This window comes from Ananas comosus, linkage group 21 (genome assembly GCF_001540865.1).
Source record: "Ananas comosus cultivar F153 linkage group 21, ASM154086v1, whole genome shotgun sequence".
NCBI lineage: Eukaryota > Viridiplantae > Streptophyta > Magnoliopsida > Poales > Bromeliaceae > Ananas > Ananas comosus.
Genome location: NC_033641.1, coordinates 529,109 through 547,643, shown reverse-complemented (window position 1 = coordinate 547,643; position 18,535 = coordinate 529,109). Strand labels below are relative to the sequence as shown.

Genomic DNA, 18,535 nt, shown 5'->3' with positions numbered 1-18,535 from the left:
ACTTGGTAGCACCAAGTGCTTCGTGCTATTAATAGCATAGTAGCCGGACTCTCTCTCTCTCTCTCTCTCTCTCTCTATATATATATATATATATATAAATAAACATTTTTATAATTGAGTTGGGTTTTATATTTAGGTTGGACTAAAAATTAAATAGTAAAAATTTATATATATATATATATATATATATATATATATATTTATTTATATAAATTTATGTAAATATAAAATATATGTATTTGAGCTGTTATCGAGCTTAACACAAACGAGCTGATCCCAGCTCATGTTCGACTCGTTTACCAAATGAGTAACTCTATCTCGAACTTATTTTGAACCGAATACAAACTCACTCACGAACAGTGAGCTGGATTGCCACCCACGCTTCCTGAGCTTGGGATGATCACATGACTTATCAATAATATTTATGGACCCCTTTTAATGTATCCGCACCAGCATGTAGATTTTTATTTTTTTTTTTAAGATTATTGTAGACAATAATAGTTAATAATAAAAATAAATGTTGACTTTGACTTGACTTGTGGTATTGACCACATTGTTGCTTTCCCCTTTTGTTTTTTGTTTTTGGTTTTTTCGAATTTTAGTGTGGTTACTATCTGAGCTAATTTTAATATTGATTGATAAATTTTACAAACTTTAGTTACTCATATATCAAGTGAATTACTAAAAATACATTAGGCTAAATTGAAACTTTAGTCCTCAAATTTTGAGGGCCGTAATATTTTGGTCTTCAAACTTTATACTTCACATTTTTTAACTCAAACTTTCTAAATTATTGCAGTTAAGTCACACAATCTAGTTTAATCTATTAAATAATGATGTATCCAGATATGGTAGTGATTCAGTAGTGCTATAATTGATGATATAACAATTATTAAGATGCAATAATATTGCATCAACAAAATATCAGTATCCAATTAGCTAAATTGTACTTTAAAAAAATCTGAGCTAAAAAATACAACAAATTAAAGTTTGAGGGCCAAAGTGTTTGTCGGCCGAATCAGAGTTTGAAGACTAAAACTGTAAGGGCCTTGTTTAACTATAGGAAAAAAAAATCTACAACAATGAATGCAACTTTTCAAAAACAAGATGGTAAATAAAAATACACTAAATTACAGGACAAAAATTGAAGTTTATTTATTTTTTTCGGGGTAAAAAATATACCAAACCAAGACCAACAAATTGGTGTTTTTATTATCATTTTTTTTTTTTTTTTAATTTTACAACCATAAGTCATAAGATACAAAAGATGTTTCATAGGATCTATCACCCATGGGAGAAAAATCCAATAAGAAGAAGATACAAAGAGAGGAAGGAGAAAAGAAATAGGAAAGGAGAAGGAGGTGCAAAACATCACTTTCTCTCTCTCTCTCTCTCTCTCTCTCTCTCTTGTGAAAAGTTTTTGCCTAAAACTATAAATATGTGGTGCATGATGGACTAGTATGCTAAAATTCAAAGTTTTATAACAAATTTTTTAAGTTGTTGGACACTAATTTATAAAATCTATGGGCTACAGATTAAGATAAATTTTAATTTGTTGTACTACGGTTTAATATATTTTTACTTTATCACTGTTGTTCAAAAAGTTGCATTTTTTTACCTTCAGTAGTTTTCGAATGTTTAGGAAAGTCTGACGATGTGTTCGGCTCAACTTTTAGAATATTGGATGCTCTAGAAAAAATAATAGTCGCAGTTTGCGAGGTTGAATTAGTTGTAGGCATTTTGAAAAAATACTTATTAATATTTTTTTGAATGCCATTGAAAATATTTTTGGAGCTAAAAACGGAGAAATTGGGCTTGACGTGATAGAGGTGGTGGAGGAGGGAGAGAAGATTAGGAATCAATGTGGGCAGGAGAAAAAAAAAAAAAGATTCCGTTGAACGATAAGTTATTTTGACTTGACTATTGAATCTTTAAAAATTTTGATTTTACTGTTTAATTTTTTCAATTTGTTTAACTTGAGTCATCAAATAATATTTTAAATTCAAAATTTGGATGCGTCATTTATTTTTACAGGTTTAATTCGTATACTTCATTTAATTGTCGAGACTATATGTTTATTAAAATAAAAAAATTAGCTTAAAATTTGAAGTTAAAGTGGTATTCACAGATTCAAATTAGGCAAATTGAAAGATTTGATTGTAAAATTAAAAATTTAAAATATAGTTCATAGATCAGCTAATAATTTTACCTAAAAAAAAGGACCAACATGAAAGCGTGTAACGGTCGGGCCCTATTAATGCAATTAAAACCCTAATAATTATAGGCCGGTTTTTTGCTGACGTGGTGCACGTGGTCCACGTAACATTCCCCACCTCTCTCTCTCTCTCTCTCTCCCCCTCCGTGACCCCACGCGACGCCATTAACGACCTCTCCCACCTCTATTTAAACCCTCCCCCTCCCTCTCTCTCTCTCTCTCTCTCTCTCTCTCTCTCTGGGGTTCGGGGGACGACGAGGGCGAAGGAGACGAAGATGGTGCGGCTCCCCTACACGACCGCGCTCACCACGCTCTTCAGCTACGGCCTCCTCTTCGCCTTCGGCCAACTCCGCGATCTCTTCCGCAAGCTCCTCGATTGGTTCCGATCCAAGGACCTCAAGGTGATGATCGCCAATTTCCGATCGAATCGAGCTTTTTCAATCAATTCCTTGTGATTTCCCGTGTCGAATTATCGCACTAGGGTTCTAATTGCGCGTTTGTTGCGGTATGGGGCAGGGTTACGCGCCGATCTGCTTGGGGCTCGAGGATTTCTACGTTCGAAGGCTCTATCTCCGCATCCAGGTAATTAGATTTAATTGGTGTTTTCTACTATTGGGGATTGTTGTTTGAGTAATTGGAGCTAGGGAAATGGTGCTTACATGTGTGATAAAATGAATTTGGATCATTGGAACTTTAGTGAAATAGCTATTTTTCCCTTACCACGCTCATGTTTAGGTTCGAGACATTTTGAAATGGATGGAGGTTGTTTATCTCAATTAAAGAGCGGATGAGCTCTGCTTTGATGCCATGTGAAAGATTTGTTATTTTCTCTAAAGAGCCTAGAGCTTAGGGTGTGTTTGTTTTGATTGAATTCGGGGTTGGAGTAGCTGAGTTCCCGTAACCGGAGTTCGCCGGTGTTTGGATGGAATTGCTGAGCTCGACTTCCGTGTCGTGCAAATTCGTCGGTGAGTTTGCATACGGCGTGAACTCACGACTTCACCCTCGACGAGCGTGAAGTCAAGCTCCGCCGTACGGACGGAACTCGCCGAGTTCGATGGGGTGTAGATCCTTTTTACGAAACATGCCCTTAGCTTTTAACGAACGCTCTTTTAATATTTTATTCTTTAGACCGGATGTTCTATTTGATGATGGCGAAAATTTGTCCGTTGAAGACAAATTATGTAATGTTCTAGATTAAGATTAGGGCTGATTTGGTCTTCAGCGTAACGCCGTAACCTGACGATAGAGAGGGAAACGAGAGATGTGATTACTCCTTCGACTCAATGAAGTTCGGCCAGATGTGATTATACTCTACAAATGTTCTTCCACACTATTTATCTGAAAAGATAGTGGGATTCTGCAGGATTGTTTCGGTAGACCAATTGCTAGCGCACCAGATGCTTGGATTGATGTAGTTGAGCGCTACTCGAATGACAATAACAAGACATTACAGTAAGTGTTTCCATATACACAAATAGACTCGGTAGACTATGTATTGTTTTAGACTAGATTGATTTTCCTCGACAGGAACTAAATCAATGATACATTGTATAACTCTTTTTTAATTTTCTTTGTCATGCTTCTGAAATATCTTTTAGAATGAATTAAGGGCGTAACACTGGTCTTTTCCATGGATGCAGCCGAACCTCAAATAGTACCAAATGCCTTAACCTAGGATCATACAACTACCTAGGTTTTGCGGCGGCAGATGAGTACTGCACTCCCCGTGTTATCGAGTCTTTGAAGAAATACTCGCCCAGTACCTGCAGTGTTCGTGTGGATGGAGGTAAGAATATTTTGTGCAATAATTAGCAGTCTAAAATTAGCTTTGGTGCCTGTTGGGCCTATCTTGTCGAACACCTTTTTTAGACCGAGAAGTAGTAGTTCGTGTTTGGCAAATGAGAATTTTGGTAGTTTTGCTGTGGCAATACGTTGATATGAGTTTCTGAAGCTGAAAAATAGAAGCTCCAACTTGGAGCTTTTGCTTCTATAGCAATAGAAAGCTGCTTGGAAGGGGGGATATCAAAAGAAAGGCTGCTAGCACTTTTGAGAACAACTTCACCAGAAGCGGCTCTGCAGAAGCTCCCAGCCTGGCTTCAGGCCCTTAACTGAAAAAGTGAAACTTGTTCAGCACGTAGTCGAGTTAGGATCATTGATTGGCGAATGAGGATTTATACATCTGATCTCCCTTGTTTTTTTTTCGAGGGTTCATATAGCTAATACCAAGAACAAGATACGTCATGTTCATTGATTTAAAGATATCGAAAGATTCTAAAAACATAATCATTTTGTGCAGTAACATAATGTTTCTTGCTTTTTTATCAGGCACGACTCAGCTGCACGCTGAACTAGAGGAGTTAGTTGCTCGCTTCGTCGGTAAACCTGCTGCTGTACTCTTCGGCATGGGTTATGTTACAAACTCTGCCATCATTCCTTGCCTTATTGGGAAGGTCTGTGCAACCCATTTTTCCAATTATTCTAAAGCTTATTCAGCTTAAGAAAAATATGCTTTTGCTTTTTCTCATGATCATGCTTATTAATATTTTGCTTGCTACAATCATTTGTAGGGAGGGCTGCTCATTAGTGATTCGCTAAACCACAATTCAATTGTTAATGGCGCTCGAGGATCGGGTGCGACCGTCAGAGTTTTCCAACATAATTGTAAGTCTTCTGCTAATGCTGCGCAAGTATAATCTTCTATTTCTTCCAGCAAAAGTCATAATCTTTCTCCATGTTTTACTTGTAGCTCCCTCTCACTTGGAAGAGGTGTTGAGAGAGCAAATAGCTGAGGGACAGCCTCGGACGCATAGGCCGTGGAAGAAGATAATTGTTATTGTCGAGGGTATCTATAGTATGGAAGGAGAGCTTTGCAAGCTTCCTGAGATCATAGCCGTCTGCAAGAAATATAAGGTTCTGGATCCATTCTTGGTGCACTTATAAAAAATTTAGAGATAATACTATGAAATGGTTGAACTTCTTACTTAATATAAGGATGATTTTCTAAGAAACTAAGATTTGGAGAGCATATATGTTATTATGAGTGTATAAGCTTAAATACAATTAACTACCTCATAAAAACATTATCTCTTGAATGTATATATACAATTTTGAATATCTAGGTATCTGCAGTGTTATATGTGTAAAGACCTTATAGTTTATAATGTCCTACATTTTGCATCTGTACTTTAATTGTTATTGATCTTTGAGTAGTAAATTCGAACTTGCTAACTCGTCTCATTGAGTTTTTATTTGGAAACAGGCATACACATATTTAGATGAGGCCCACAGCATTGGTGCAATTGGGAAATCCGGCCGTGGTGTTTGTGAGCTCCTAGGAGTTGATCCCGCGGATGTAGATATCATGATGGGGACCTTCACCAAATCATTTGGATCTTGCGGAGGTTACATCGCAGCTTCAAAGGTCAATGCCTACTTTATCGTTTATGTTATCTATGTGCCTTGCTGAAGCTTTTATAAAAATGTTGTTTGAATAGAGTCGTTGGAAAGAAGCATTAATGGCTTCTTATTATCACTTCTCAACAAAAAAGCAGCTTTAAATTGGAGCTTCTACTTTGAAAACGCTCCAGAACATTTAGTGAGGGGTTCCCTTGTTTCTTGCTAAACTCTCGCAGTTCATTTCCAGGAAATAATTCAGTACCTAAAGTACACATGCCCGGCTCATCTTTACGCAACCTCCATGTCACCACCCGCAGTTCAACAAGTTATTTCTGCGATTAAAGTTATCCTTGGCGAAGATGGATCCAATAGAGGTACCAAAGGATAATCCAATTTTCATGATTTATTTTATTTTATTTTATTCTTTCGTAAATTGGTGATCTTTCCGTAGGTGCCCAAAAACTTGCGCGCATTCGTGAGAACAGCAACTTCTTCCGATCGGAGCTCCAGAAAATGGGCTTCGAGGTTCTCGGCGACAATGACTCGCCAGTTATGCCGATAATGCTTTACAACCCCGCGAAAATCCCTGCTTTCTCTAGAGAATGCCTCCGACAAAATGTGAGCACATTCTCCTTTTTGACCTGTTTCCAAGTTTTACCCTATAGGCGTCGTCGCGTCTTTTACATTCTATCTATAGGTTGATCTTTACTAAATGATACTGCTCTTGAACTTACATTTTGTTTCGTCAGTGTTTCCATTTCTCTCCTTTTCTTTTACATGCCGCTAATTTGCTTCTGAAATTGTGTTTGCTAAGGTTGCCGTCGTGACCGTCGCATTCCCCGCGACCCCGCTCCTCCTGGCGAGGGCTCGAATCTGCATCTCCGCTGCGCACACCCGCGAAGACATGATCAAAGGCCTCGAGGTCACTTTTAAGTTTCAAAGTCCCGATTTTCCTTCTAATCGATGCTTATCGAAATATCGATTGTTACTAAACGGCACCATTTTCTTCTCATCTTTTTTTCCGACTCCAGGTTATCAGCAAAGTTGGCGATCTCGTCGGCATCAAGTACTTCCCCACGGAGCCGCCCAAGCTCGCCAAAGAGGCCCACAAGAAGCGTGAGTGAGATCATCCTCATCTCTTTTTTACGAGACTCACCCGTAGCTCAAATCGCTTCCTCTCTTCAGATGCTAAATTTATTCAATGTACTTTTCCATGTGTACAGCTGTTGCAGTAATTTTGCCTTAATGAAGTGTGAGAGTAAGCTAATGATATCATCTCAGCATCATTAATTGTTGTATCACTGTTTTATTTAGGTTTATCGATTTTGTAGAACTTTTCTAGGTTCCACCATGCTTACCCATGGGTGACTAATTTGACTGCAGGAGAGAGTAGCATTGTCGCCGAGAGGTTTTGTGGTTGTGACATAATAGGGGTGTAATGTGCGCAGCTCCAGCACAACCTAGATTTTTTTTTTTTATATATATTTTTGAAGCTCAAATAGTCTTAAATAGTATTTAGCTGTGAATGCTATTCAATTTTTAGGGAGACCATTACTGAATCCTAAGGATCACTATCATCACAACCCTACAAATTTTCATTGAAGTGTCGTTAAATAAACAGATCTATATATTATTAAATATTATTAATAGTACACAAACGTAATTCATACTGAGTTGGGCTAAAATACTCTTAATAATAATAATAATAATAATAATTATTATTATTATTATTATATTTGGATTAAACAAAGCAGCTCACACTCCCAAAATGAAGAGCACAATAAAAAGTAAGTGTACAAAAACAAAAGCTCTCTTCGTGCATTTATGATCTTTATATCATTATACAACAACACTCGTGGGTCATCTAAGATACAGCTGTTCTTCTTCTTTTTCGTTTTTAGAACGGAGCTCTATTTTTAAATGTAGATTTTGCGAAGGAGGCCAGAGGAAACCTGATATAGCGAACTCCATTTCCACATACAAATAAACCTCATACCTGGTTCCATAAGATTGCACATGTTATCCGTGCAGAAGCAGGCATTTTACCTGGGAGTGAATACTCCCAAGATTGTTTTCTTCGCACCCACCGCTGCTCTTCGTTCAATTTCCCGACTAATCCAACCCCGGCGAGCTTCATTTCACGAAAACACCGTGCGGTACCTGCAGTAATAATGCCATTAAGAGAAAGAGGCAGGTGTTGCTCTCTATTAGCTGCGAGTCTCCGAATAATGCATTCTCTTCGTCATCTACTTTTGATCCTCGGTTTGGACATGTTGGCCTCGCTTCTCGAGCTTCGGAGGGAACGCGGTGTCGAAAACAACCCGGGCCAGGACGTGTCGGGCCTCCGCGAGCCCGCCGTGGGCCAGATTTAAGTAGTTTATGTTGCTGCCGCGTTTCGGAATGAAGCCGCTCTCCCTCTGGGTTTTGCGAACACACTCGAATGTTCGGCAAACCTTCAAGTACGATTGCAGCGGGATAAATACCTGCAATTTATCGTTATATTATATATGAAACCACCAAACCAAAAAAAAAAAAAAAAAAAAAAAAAAAATTTTAGTGTGCGAATTTCTTGATCAGGTAAAATCCATTTTACTTTGTTTTATATGGTGTTCTACGTAGAAAAGCATTGTTACGCCAATAGATCTGATCATCTNTTATGTTGCTGCCGCGTTTCGGAATGAAGCCGCTCTCCCTCTGGGTTTTGCGAACACACTCGAATGTTCGGCAAACCTTCAAGTACGATTGCAGCAGGATAACGACCTGCAAATTATCGTTATATTATATATGAAACCACAAAACCAAAAAAAAAAAAAAAAAAAAAAAAAAAAAAAAAAAAAACAAACCAAGAAAAGCAAAAAAACAAATTTCGGTGAACTAGATATGGTGTTCTACGTAGAAAAGCATTGTTACGCCAATAGATCTGATCATCTAAGTTTGTTATTGACAACCGAATTCTTCGTAATTTGCGGGACAACAACAGCACAACCTTTCAGGTGAGTATTTTCATACTAAAAAAATTGGAGAGTCTAGCAAGGATGAGGCGGAGCCGCCGAGGATTTGAGAATGCAATGCTGTTTACAATTTGAGCCTATGCATATTGTCGAACCAACACAGCTACAGCTAAAGAAGCTAATAATATTTGAATAGCAGCGAGTTTCTAAAGGGTTCTTAGAACAACTTCTTAGAAGAATCTTAAGATATCAGAGAATGTTATTATGAATAATGGTGATGGTTTTGATGGATATTATGCAAATAAACGACTTTTTAAGGGGCTTATATACAATATTGGTAGATTTAAGAGACTTATAAGAAGTTAATAAAGAAAGAAAAAACAAAATATTAACAAAATGACACTTACGAGATCCGAATACGGTGCCTGAGGGTACCTCGCCATTGCTTGTGAAACCACATGCTCATCGGTCATCGAACTCAACGCAATGCTCACAGACTTGGCGAGGTCCAGTACCTCAGTGACCAAATCCTCGTCTCTTACCCACGCTTGTGGTTGCAACAGTTCCGGGAAGCTAGCGTCGTGCTGATGGGTAATCCTCCTCGCTATATTCACGGCTTCTGGCAAATCTCCGCCGTTGTGGAGAGAGAGGGTGAACGTGGCCACCACCAAAGGATCTCGCGGTCGATAAACCAGCGCTTGATGAAATGCTAGAATCCCGATCCTATCGCACATAAAAAGAAAAAAAGTTGAGAAAAGTTATAGAAAAATAACTGCGGATATGATAAAAACAAGAATGTCAAACTAGGCACTAAAGCGTAACTCAATCAAATCGAATGAAAAAAAAACAAAAAGAATTGTATAGGTTCTCACCATATGCAACTGTGGCATGGTTTGTTGGGCGCAAGAAGCTTGTCCAAGTTAGAGAAAAACGCCTGCATGTATATTATCATCTTACAAGAAGGGAAAAGAATTTGCCACCTAAATTATCCAAGAACGAGAACAGTTGATGACCAAGTAGTAGATCTTGGTTTCAAATCAACAAAAAGCTAGAAAAATGCTAAAGCACCTCGACAGTAAATGAGACATCTATATGTACACTGGAAATGATTTTTTTTTTTAATAAAAAAAAGCAAGCCCTTCTTGCGGAAAAAAAAAGAGTAAATTAGACTTTTCCGAAAAACCACAAAAGCACTTCATTGCATTTACCAGTAGCATGTTAGTTCCTTCATCTCGCCTTTTAAAACCACGTGAAACAAAATATGCCGCCTGAATAGGTAACAGAAGTTCCAAAAGGCCAAATTTCCAAAGCAACCTCAAAGAAGCTTCAGCCGAACCGTATGCAAGCATGTAATTCATTTCCATGAGGATTCTACCCTGTGCAAGGGAAAATTAGTTCGAAAGGTAACGTAGAGGTGTAGAGTATTAAATGAGGGTGACCTAAAGTGCGGCAAGACCTAGGTGAGCGCATAAAAAGCATGTAAAATAGGACCTTGTCGAGTCTTAGCACAGTGCAGGCGAGATTCTTCACGGAATGAGCTGTTTCTCTTGAAAAGCTGAAGCCCAAGCGAGCAGCAATTCTGATTGCACGCAGAATTCGAGCTGTTAATTACATAAGTAAGCCCATTGGATCCAATAGCTCACATACATAAACCAAGGAGAGATTTATTGTGAAATAAAAGAACAAAAAAAAGTTTTGAAACTAAAGGAATTATGCTCTCACCGCAGTCCTCCTGGAATGAAGTGCTTGCAGGAATTACAGTCCGAATCTACTTAAAGAGCACCATGTAAGCACAGAAGATAAGCACAAAAGACGAAAAACAAAAAGGAAATGTCAAACTGTGCAACTAAGGTAAGCATATGCATACTTTGGCTTTCTTAATATCTTCCATGCCACCCAAATAATCGTAAACTAGATTGGAATACGGATTAAACATCAGCCTGCATAGAAAAAGAAAGGAAGAAAAATAAAAGAGATATGCTTAAGCAAAAGAATGCTATATCGAATATTCAAATCAAATGATATTCTAAGGCAGCGCAAGTGAGAGAGCAAGCAGTTCAAATTTCTACCCATTAATAGTAAAATCCCGTCCCAGACAGTTTCTCCATCTAAGATCATCATCCTCACCACAGTCGGATCTTCTTGCACGTCGGATTAAGTTGTTTTTCGGATTTTGTAAAGAAGTACTAAAACTTGAGACCTACGATAGAGGAGAAAACGAGAAGACAAAACATTAAAAATTGTATAAGTTTGTAAAAGAGGACTAAAATTCGGGGTGCAAACTTGAGACCTTCTATCTGTCAATTTTATCCTTATTTACTATTTATAGGATATTGCTTAATTGGTGTGTATGTATTATTATGTTTCTAACCTCATAGAATTAACCACAATCGAAGGCTTCCTTCTTTATTCGATACATAAGTAAAGGAGCTAACCTCCACGATGGAGTCATTGATATGCACATGGCAAATAGGAAAACGCTTCCCGACTATATCACATCTTGGAAATGCTTCTCGCACCTGCTCAAATTGAGAAAAGCAAAGACAACAATCAAATTCTCGCATCACGCAAAAGGACAAAAAATAATAGGAAGACACAAAATTAGATAGGGACTACTCGTATAGCGTTGCATGCGTACAACTCTATCTAAGAAGAACAAGTTAAGATCTCAGCTACTTGAAAATAAACTATTTACAACAAAAGGATTGATTTATAATACAATATTTGCTCCTTTCACTTTAGGGCGAGTGTGAGCCCTGCATCATGGCAATTACACAACCACAATAAAGCGTCGAGATGAGCAACTGAAACCTTTTTAAGGTCCGCCGTAGTTATAATGTCAAAATCTTTCGGAGTCCTCTTCATTACGAGGTCTCGTACGCAGCCCCCAACCAGGTACACATCATACCCTGTCCAACAGAGAAATCTATCATCTCAATACCTTACGAACCTTACTATGAAATACCACTATGGTAGTGATATTTAAGCAGTTTTACCAATCAATAGAAAATGATTTATCTCGAGTAATCTAAAACTAAGAAATGCAATTTTCTCGGAGTAGAACTGCTAAGAAGTTTCAGTATCTAGGAGTCACGGACACTGACACGGGACACGAGACACGATACGACTCAGACACCGCAACTCAGCAACTTTCAAAAATTAGGACACGGGTACGGCATGAAAATCACTAATAAAATATAATATTATTAATATAATAATATATTTTTATTATGTATAAAATATTAATTTTAGTAAAATATTATTATATTTTTCGTACGAATGAAAGTTAAATAAAATTTTTATTGATAGTTCATATATTTTAAGAAGAAAATTCTCCATCATACATAATTTATTTATATTGTCAAAAAAAATTTATATGCAATCATCAAAAAGCTAAAATATTTATCATTTTACATTATATATGTATAAAAAAAGTAAAATAAAAATGAATATATATATTTTTTAATTGCATGCACTATGGATCAGCATTAAATGAGCGTTCAAGGAGTGTCCACATCGGACCCGTGTCCGACACGGACACGCGTGCGTCCGACGACACGTGAGGCTTACAGAAGTGTCCATGATACATAGTTCAGTATCTGCTAATGTTTTCTTTGGGGAGCTTAGATAGTACTAAAATATCTCTAATTGTTCATCACACAAACTGTTTAATAGCCACATTATACGGCTCTTCGACATCAACTATCAAATAGGTATCCAATTCATCTAGAACACATCACTAAAACAAAAATGGACACTATATCTATGAGAGTTAGGGTTTTATTGCGAACCTTTTGTTCTAAGCCTATTGAGAACGGATTTCGTAGGCTTCGAGATCATCGAAGTCCTGATCCCGAGCTCCTTCGAACTCAGCATCTTCCACTCCGGGCCCTCGGATCCTTCACCCCCTTCACGTAGCCACAAACCAAATCATCGCAACGTAACAAAACCGAATTTTATACAGTACTAGATTCATCAAAGGCGAACACAGGGATCTCACCAGTTCCATCGGAAGCCGGAGGCGGCGGGGACGGCGGAGAACGGCGCGGCTCCGCCGCGGTCTCGACGGCGGCGGCGGCGGAGCTGCGGCGGCGGCGGCGGGCGCAGAGGAAGAGCGGGGCGCGGAGGGGGAAGGGGGTCTTGGAGACGGCTCCGATCCCAGCGACGGCCATGCCCAGCTCGGGGGGCCGGATCACCATGAGAGGGAGCTCGGAGGAGGGAGAGGAAACCCAAACCCTAACCCTAACCCTAGAATCGTGGGGGAATGGGGAACGAGCGACGCCGAAGAAGACGAAGTGGGCGCCGCGATATCCGAAGGAGAAGCGCGAGGAGAAGCGGAGATGATATTATTAGGGTAAAATTGTACGAATAGTCCCTGTACTGTACAAATATTATGATTTGGGTCTCTATATTATACTTACTTTAACATTTTAGTCCCTATACTATATATATATGGCAACATAGTCTCTGAAGTTTAAGAATTGGATATTTTGAAATACATTCCTTGGCTATTTATCCTCTGATTGAGTTATGTTTTATTTTGAATTATTGTATTTAACTAAAATTTTATAAAATATAATGGCTCCACTAGCTTCTAGTTACTAATTAATTTTTTTTTATTAAAACATATCAAATTTTGATGAAAAATTTTAGTATTTGAAATTCAAAATTCATAAAGCCCAAGTTTTCTGGTTCGAAATTTTTTATAAGGCTCATGATACGGATTTGCATTAAATAGAAGAAAATTATTAATGCTACGAGACTAATATGACTCAAATTTAAGATTTTTTGCTCTGATACCATATGAAATAACCGTTGTGCTTTAAAAGTTTAAATGTTTAGAGAAAGATGTTTATATATTTTTATATTTAACAGTAAGGGACCACAGTGCGAAGAAGGTAAAGGTTAGGGACCAATGTTGCAGTTTACCCCTTCTTCCACTCTTCTATATCAACACCATCGTCTTCGTCTTCTACCGACCCTCTCCTCCCAAGCTCCCATCGCAGCGCACTGAGGTTCTCTCTCTCTCTCTCTCTCTCTACTCTCTCTCTCTCTCTCTCTCTCTCTGTGTAGAGGTTTGCCATAGTTGAGTGTGTGTGCGTGCGTGCGTGCGTGCGGGCGTGTAGGGAATTGCGGTAGTTGAATGCTCAATTATACCACAATTTTATTTTATTTTTTAATCTAAAGAGCTATGTCACCTATTGGATCACTACACATGTGCATTAATAAATCGAAAGGTGATTTTGATCTACTTCAAGTAGGTTGGTCCATTATGGACGCACATTATGATGCTTACTTTTTGCTCTAGATTTAGCAAAATGAGGCCAAATGATAACTTTTCTGAGTCACATTCATTGGGGGAAATGGTTTACTCTGGATTCAAGCAATATAGATTATTAAAATATGTTAGATGTTTCCATGCTCATGATGTGTTCGATGGAATGCCGCAGTGATGTAGTTTAATGTTTTTTATTGAGAATTATGCTTGGTTGGTACAAATTATGATATTGGTGTTGGTGTCAAGCTGAGAATTACCCTTGGTTTGAGTCACATTTATTGGGGAAATGATTCCCTTTGGATTCAAGCAATTTCTATGAGTGGGATTTGTTTGGTGTTTACGTGCTCACAATGTGTTCGACAAAAGGCCCCAATGATGTAGTTTAACTTTTTTTTTTTCTTGTTTTATGAGGATTATGCTTGGTTGGTTTGAATTATGTATGTGGTGTTGTTGTAAAGCCGCGGATTAGCGCTGATTACAAATCGAATTGATTTATTATTGTTATCCATTAGAGTTTCAACTTGTTAGTTCCATTGCTTCCATATTTGCACTTAATATACGATCGAAATGTACAGGGACTCCCTCATCTACAGGCCATTTTAAATTTCATCATCTAAATAAATATTTCGGTTCTTTCTCTTGAAAAGCACATTAAAATGAGCTTTTAGACCACAGAATTTGAAGCCTCAGTTGTTTATGTTGTAGTGAATAAGTGTAAGAGGAGATTTTTCAAAAAGAAAACTGTTCGATGTTCTTCGAACAGCTCAACTCAAACAACAATTCTACAGAAGCTACGACAGGGTTAAACATGCCTAAGTTGATAAACTTTTAGCATTTTTCTCTCCGTCGATTGCATTTTATGAACCCTTTTTCGTCGTTTGCTTTTCCAGTTTTAGGTTGAAAGATGAGGAAAGGAATACATCCGCAGATGCAGTGGATTTCGTACGTGACGCAGAGCGGCCGGCTGATGAACGTCATGATGACGAAGATACACCATGTCGGCAAAGTCTACCATTTTCGAGCGAAGCGTCAGATGGCGCAGAGCCTGGGCCAGATCGCAAAGTTCAACCGCCGGTACGGGCAAAAGAATGAGGAAAGCGACGAGAAGTAACAAATCTATCGAATTATTGCTTTTACAAAGTTTTCGCGGGTAGAAATAAGAAGGGTTATGAGATTTCCCGTGTTTCATTTTGCGATCCTATATGTTTTCGTTCTTGTTAGTTGTTTGTTGCTCGGATAAATTATTGCTTACAGTGGTTGATGAAAGAATATGAAAACATAAGAGTAGATAATTCGAGTGTATGTTTTCAATTTTAAGGTAAAAACGTATTGAACTTATCTAAATTATAGATCATTTTGAATCAGCTATCTGACCTTTCAAAATTTTTTGATTTTACTGCATAATTTCTCACTTTGTTTGATTTGAGTTAATCAACGTAACTTTGACTTTAAAATTTGAATCCGTTGTTTATCTTTACATATTTTATTAGTATATTTCATATAATCCTCGCAACTATAAATTTATTAAAATAAGCAATTAACTTATAATTTAAAGTTTAAGTGTCGCTGACTGTTTCAAATCAAACAAATTGCAATGTTGGGTTAAAGAATTAAAATTTTGAAATGCCAAATAGCTGACTCAAAATGGTCCATGGTTCAAATAAGTTTTATAAGTTTTTATCCAATTTTAATTTGCCATGCTTGTGTTGTTGGTGTATTTGATTTTGTTAAATGTTTCCTTGAGTTAGTTGCACCATTGGTCCCCAATCTTTATCTTATTTTTCAGTTTGGTCCTTAACCCCTCCTTTTTTTTTTTTCGCAACCAAGTCCTTAATCTCTAGGATTGATTGCACTATTGGTGCCTAACCTCTTCACACCCAATCTCATCACTCTTAATATCAGTCTCTGCTAGGGGTGTCAACAAGCCGAACACGAGCGAGCTGAGGCCAACTCGTGTTTGGCTCGTGTTCAGCTTGTTTCAAACGGGCCGAACAGGAGCTGGCTCGTTAAAGAATTGAGCCGAAAAATTCAGTCCGTGTTCGGTTCATTAATTAACGAGCCGAACACGAGCTGACTTACAAATAATAAACTAAAAGAATTAAATACAATATATATATATATATATATCTATATAGCTATATTAATATGTATATATAATATATATAAAATAAATTTATGAGATGTTATTCATTAGACTTTGATTTAATAGTTAAAATTTTACATATTAATTGACTTTTTTATAATTGAGTTGAGTTTTATATTTAAGTTGGGCTAAAAATTAAACAAGAAAATTTTGAATTTCTATATATAATTATTTATTTATATATATAAATATTAGATTATATAAATTATATAAATATAAAATATATGTATTCGCGCTGTTATTCAGTTGAACACGAGCGAGTTGACCCCCGTTCGTGTTCGTGTTCGGTTTTTGTTTACTAAACGAGCGATTTTATTTTTTAGGGGGCGTGGAATTGAATTATTCTAATTGGGGCCTTGTAATCAAAAAAGCTCAAAAGTTGAGGGGCTCATTTTAAAACAGCTTGTAGTTGAGAGATTCTTCATACATTTTCACAAAAAAAAAAGAAAAAAAAAAAAAGAAAGCACGAGAACACCCGTACCACAGTGTTATTAGATTCTCTCTCTCTTTCTCTCTCTCTCTCTCTCTCTCTCTCTCTACGCACCTCCGTTTACTCCTTCCATGGAGGAACCCCCACCGCCGGAGCTCTCCGCCTCCGCCGCCGCCGCCGCCGCCATTGCCACCTCGAGGATTCCTGTGCGGCATCACTTCCTCACCAGCTACAACATTTTCCATCATCAGCTGCAGTAAAAACAGATTACGATTAAGTGCAAAACTAGAATTTGGCAAGCAAAACTCTTTTAGGTAATAATTCAGTGAAATAACTCGAGAGATCACGCGAAAATTTTATGGCCACTTAGTGAACCAAATTAAGTCACTAATCTATAATTTNCCGCCGCCGCCGCCGCCGCCGCCGCCGCCGCCACCTCTAAGCGCCAGCGCCGCCCCAGCGTTCGCCTCGGAGACATCGGCGAGGCCCCCGCCTCCTCCTCCTTCCCCTACGACCCCTCCCACCTCCGCCGCACCAAACCCTCCAAACCATCCTCCTCAAAGCCGCGCCACGCCCCCTCCTCCTCCGCCGCCGCCGCCACCGTCGAGGACCGGGCCCTCCTCCCCGTCGACGAGAACCTGGAGCCCCTCGGCGCCGCGCTTCGCCGCGCCACCCGCGAGGCCAGGGCCCGGCGCCGCCGCCCCAGATCGTCCTGGTTCGCCGCCGCTGCTGCCGAATCCCACCCTAACGGCACGGGGGGCTTCGCCGACGACGACGCGTACAGGAAGGTCGAGGGCGACGAGGCTAGAGTTAGGGTTAGGGTTTTTGAGAGCAGGGAGGGAGGAGCGCCTCCGGCTACCGATCCCGTTGAAGGGGACACACCATCTGGATCAGACGGTGAGGATTGGAACGATCGGAACGGGCAGTGGCGATCGGTGGAGGATGCTGGCGGCGTTCAGTCATGGCTGGACCGCTTAGGGCTCGGCCGCTACGGCCTGGTTTTTGAGATCCACGAGGTGGATGATGAGGTTCTCCCCTTACTCACCTTAGAGGATTTGAAGGATATGGGGATTAATGCAGTTGGATCGAGGAGGAAACTGTACTGTGCAATCCAAAATCTCAAGAAAGAGAAAGGCATATCATAAGAGAGAGAGAGAGAGAGAGAGAGGGAGAGAGAGAGAAGCAGAATTGGGTGGAGATATGTTGCTGAAAAGGATTACAAAGCCGGAAGCTTCGACCTTTCTGATAGTAATGCAAGGTGGATGCTTGAAATGGTTGGTTAGTGCTACTCTGTTTCCTGTGAAAATCTGCTTGTTCTTTTTCTGTATAATTACTAGTGTTCATTTTCTTTTGCTTAGGTTACATATCCAGTTATCCACAAAACTGTGATATTTACTTTTAGGGGCCGTTTGTTGCACCAATTTGTAGCACTCTATTTTTATATTACAAATGGTGAGATGGTCTCCTTGCAACTCAGGCTGGGAGGGCGCAAGTGACTTATAAATTCCAGTTAATTAGGGACTTCGTATTTTCGCATAAATCTTGTTCCTATCGTATAGAGAAATGCCAAAAACTTGTGCTCTGTGGTAATATTTGATGTTACAAGTCGGGAATCTCCGATATTTTCATTACTTTCCTTGTTAGGCCCTTGCTCCTTTGGCTCAAATGCGTGCTGACAATCTCACCCTTTCAAATAGAGTGTCTATAGCAATCTGGGATTGGTACAAATTGGTGAAATGAAATAGCCCCCTAGGAGTTTTCTTGACTTTCTGAGGGGAAGTTATAGTGTAGATTTTAGAGATCTGTACACAAGTATAACTGTTCAATGGAATTATAGAAGTGTTTGTTGTTTTTCACATATAGCTTAAATAGAGCTATCTCTAATACAATTGAAGTTCGAAGGTGGTTTTTTTGTTCTGATATCTCAAAACATATCAAGGGCCTGTTTGGCTGCATGATCATCTTGTTTGCCAGTTCTCATTTGATTTCTCAAAGGTAGTACTTTAACAGTAGATAGGGAGTATGATTAGATGTCTACAACAGTACAACTACATAAGTATATGAGGGATTGAGGCCTCGAACACATTGTTGTGGAATAAGATTAATTACCTTGTGAGTGGAA

At 38.7% G+C, this 18,535-nt stretch overlaps 5 protein-coding genes across 9 annotated transcripts in view; 3 read left to right on the top strand and 2 right to left on the bottom strand.

The window, feature by feature from the left end:
• LOC109726815 (retrotransposon-like protein 1) overlaps nt 1-2,349 on the bottom strand; it is a 12,314-nt gene extending 9,965 nt beyond the window's left edge. The window contains exon 1 of the mRNA XM_020256610.1: nt 2,334-2,349. The gene's annotated coding sequence lies outside the window, so the exon portion shown is untranslated. The remainder of the gene's footprint in view (nt 1-2,333) is intronic.
• LOC109726813 (long chain base biosynthesis protein 2a-like) lies at nt 2,429-7,112 on the top strand. 3 transcript variants are annotated; one of them, XM_020256608.1, is made up of 14 exons: nt 2,429-2,616; nt 2,732-2,797; nt 3,579-3,667; nt 3,856-4,001; nt 4,541-4,665; nt 4,783-4,876; nt 4,962-5,125; nt 5,475-5,636; nt 5,859-5,985; nt 6,063-6,229; nt 6,426-6,533; nt 6,643-6,727; nt 6,835-6,869; nt 6,995-7,112. In XM_020256608.1, exons 1-13 carry the CDS (start codon nt 2,491-2,493, stop codon nt 6,855-6,857), a joined length of 1,482 nt encoding a protein of 493 aa, XP_020112197.1. In that variant the 5' UTR covers nt 2,429-2,490; the 3' UTR covers nt 6,858-6,869; nt 6,995-7,112. The 3 variants fall into 3 exon arrangements, with proteins under 3 accessions (XP_020112197.1, XP_020112195.1, XP_020112196.1); XM_020256606.1 differs by lacking the exon at nt 6,835-6,869; XM_020256607.1 differs by lacking the exon at nt 6,995-7,112 and having other exon boundaries at nt 6,835-6,962.
• Nucleotides 7,379-12,907, bottom strand: LOC109726814. Its single transcript, XM_020256609.1, has 12 exons — nt 12,563-12,907; nt 12,354-12,470; nt 11,374-11,471; nt 10,998-11,081; nt 10,632-10,762; nt 10,430-10,502; nt 10,285-10,330; nt 10,054-10,163; nt 9,771-9,938; nt 9,435-9,496; nt 8,970-9,285; nt 7,379-8,094 (listed from the first exon to the last, which is right to left on the bottom strand). Exons 1-12 carry the CDS (start codon nt 12,759-12,761, stop codon nt 7,858-7,860), a joined length of 1,641 nt encoding a protein of 546 aa, XP_020112198.1. The 5' UTR covers nt 12,762-12,907; the 3' UTR covers nt 7,379-7,857.
• Nucleotides 13,438-15,142, top strand: LOC109726816. Of its 3 annotated transcripts, none has more exons than XM_020256611.1 (2): nt 13,438-13,577; nt 14,731-15,142. In XM_020256611.1, the coding sequence occupies exon 2, from the start codon at nt 14,745-14,747 to the stop codon at nt 14,949-14,951; it is 207 nt and encodes a 68-aa protein (XP_020112200.1). In that variant the 5' UTR covers nt 13,438-13,577; nt 14,731-14,744; the 3' UTR covers nt 14,952-15,142. The 3 variants fall into 3 exon arrangements, with proteins under 3 accessions (XP_020112200.1, XP_020112202.1, XP_020112201.1); XM_020256613.1 differs by lacking the exon at nt 13,438-13,577 and adding an exon at nt 13,674-13,697; XM_020256612.1 differs by lacking the exon at nt 13,438-13,577 and adding an exon at nt 13,683-13,799.
• On the top strand, nt 16,545-18,335 carry LOC109726728. Its single transcript, XM_020256513.1, has 2 exons — nt 16,545-16,669; nt 16,814-18,335. The coding sequence occupies exons 1-2, from the start codon at nt 16,545-16,547 to the stop codon at nt 17,556-17,558; spliced, it is 870 nt and encodes a 289-aa protein (XP_020112102.1). The 3' UTR covers nt 17,559-18,335.

What these genes read in the sequence shown, in the direction of transcription:
- LOC109726814 (XM_020256609.1), bottom strand. Translation starts at nt 12,761, where the DNA reads ATGGTGATCCGGCCCCCCGAGCTGGGCATGGCCGTCGCTGGGATCGGA. An exon ending in TTCATTCCAGGAGGACTGCG is followed by an intron (nt 10,164 to 10,284) that starts GTGAGAGCATAA and finishes TGTAATTAACAG; the next exon opens with CTCGAATTCTGCGTGCAATC. An exon ending in AAGGAACTAACATGCTACTG is followed by an intron (nt 9,497 to 9,770) that starts GTAAATGCAATG and finishes ATATACATGCAG; the next exon opens with GCGTTTTTCTCTAACTTGGA.
- LOC109726813 (XM_020256606.1), top strand. Translation starts at nt 2,491, where the DNA reads ATGGTGCGGCTCCCCTACACGACCGCGCTCACCACGCTCTTCAGCTAC. An exon ending in CAGTGTTCGTGTGGATGGAG is followed by an intron (nt 4,002 to 4,540) that starts GTAAGAATATTT and finishes CTTTTTTATCAG; the next exon opens with GCACGACTCAGCTGCACGCT. An exon ending in GAGAATGCCTCCGACAAAAT is followed by an intron (nt 6,230 to 6,425) that starts GTGAGCACATTC and finishes GTGTTTGCTAAG; the next exon opens with GTTGCCGTCGTGACCGTCGC.
- LOC109726816 (XM_020256611.1), top strand. Translation starts at nt 14,745, where the DNA reads ATGAGGAAAGGAATACATCCGCAGATGCAGTGGATTTCGTACGTGACG.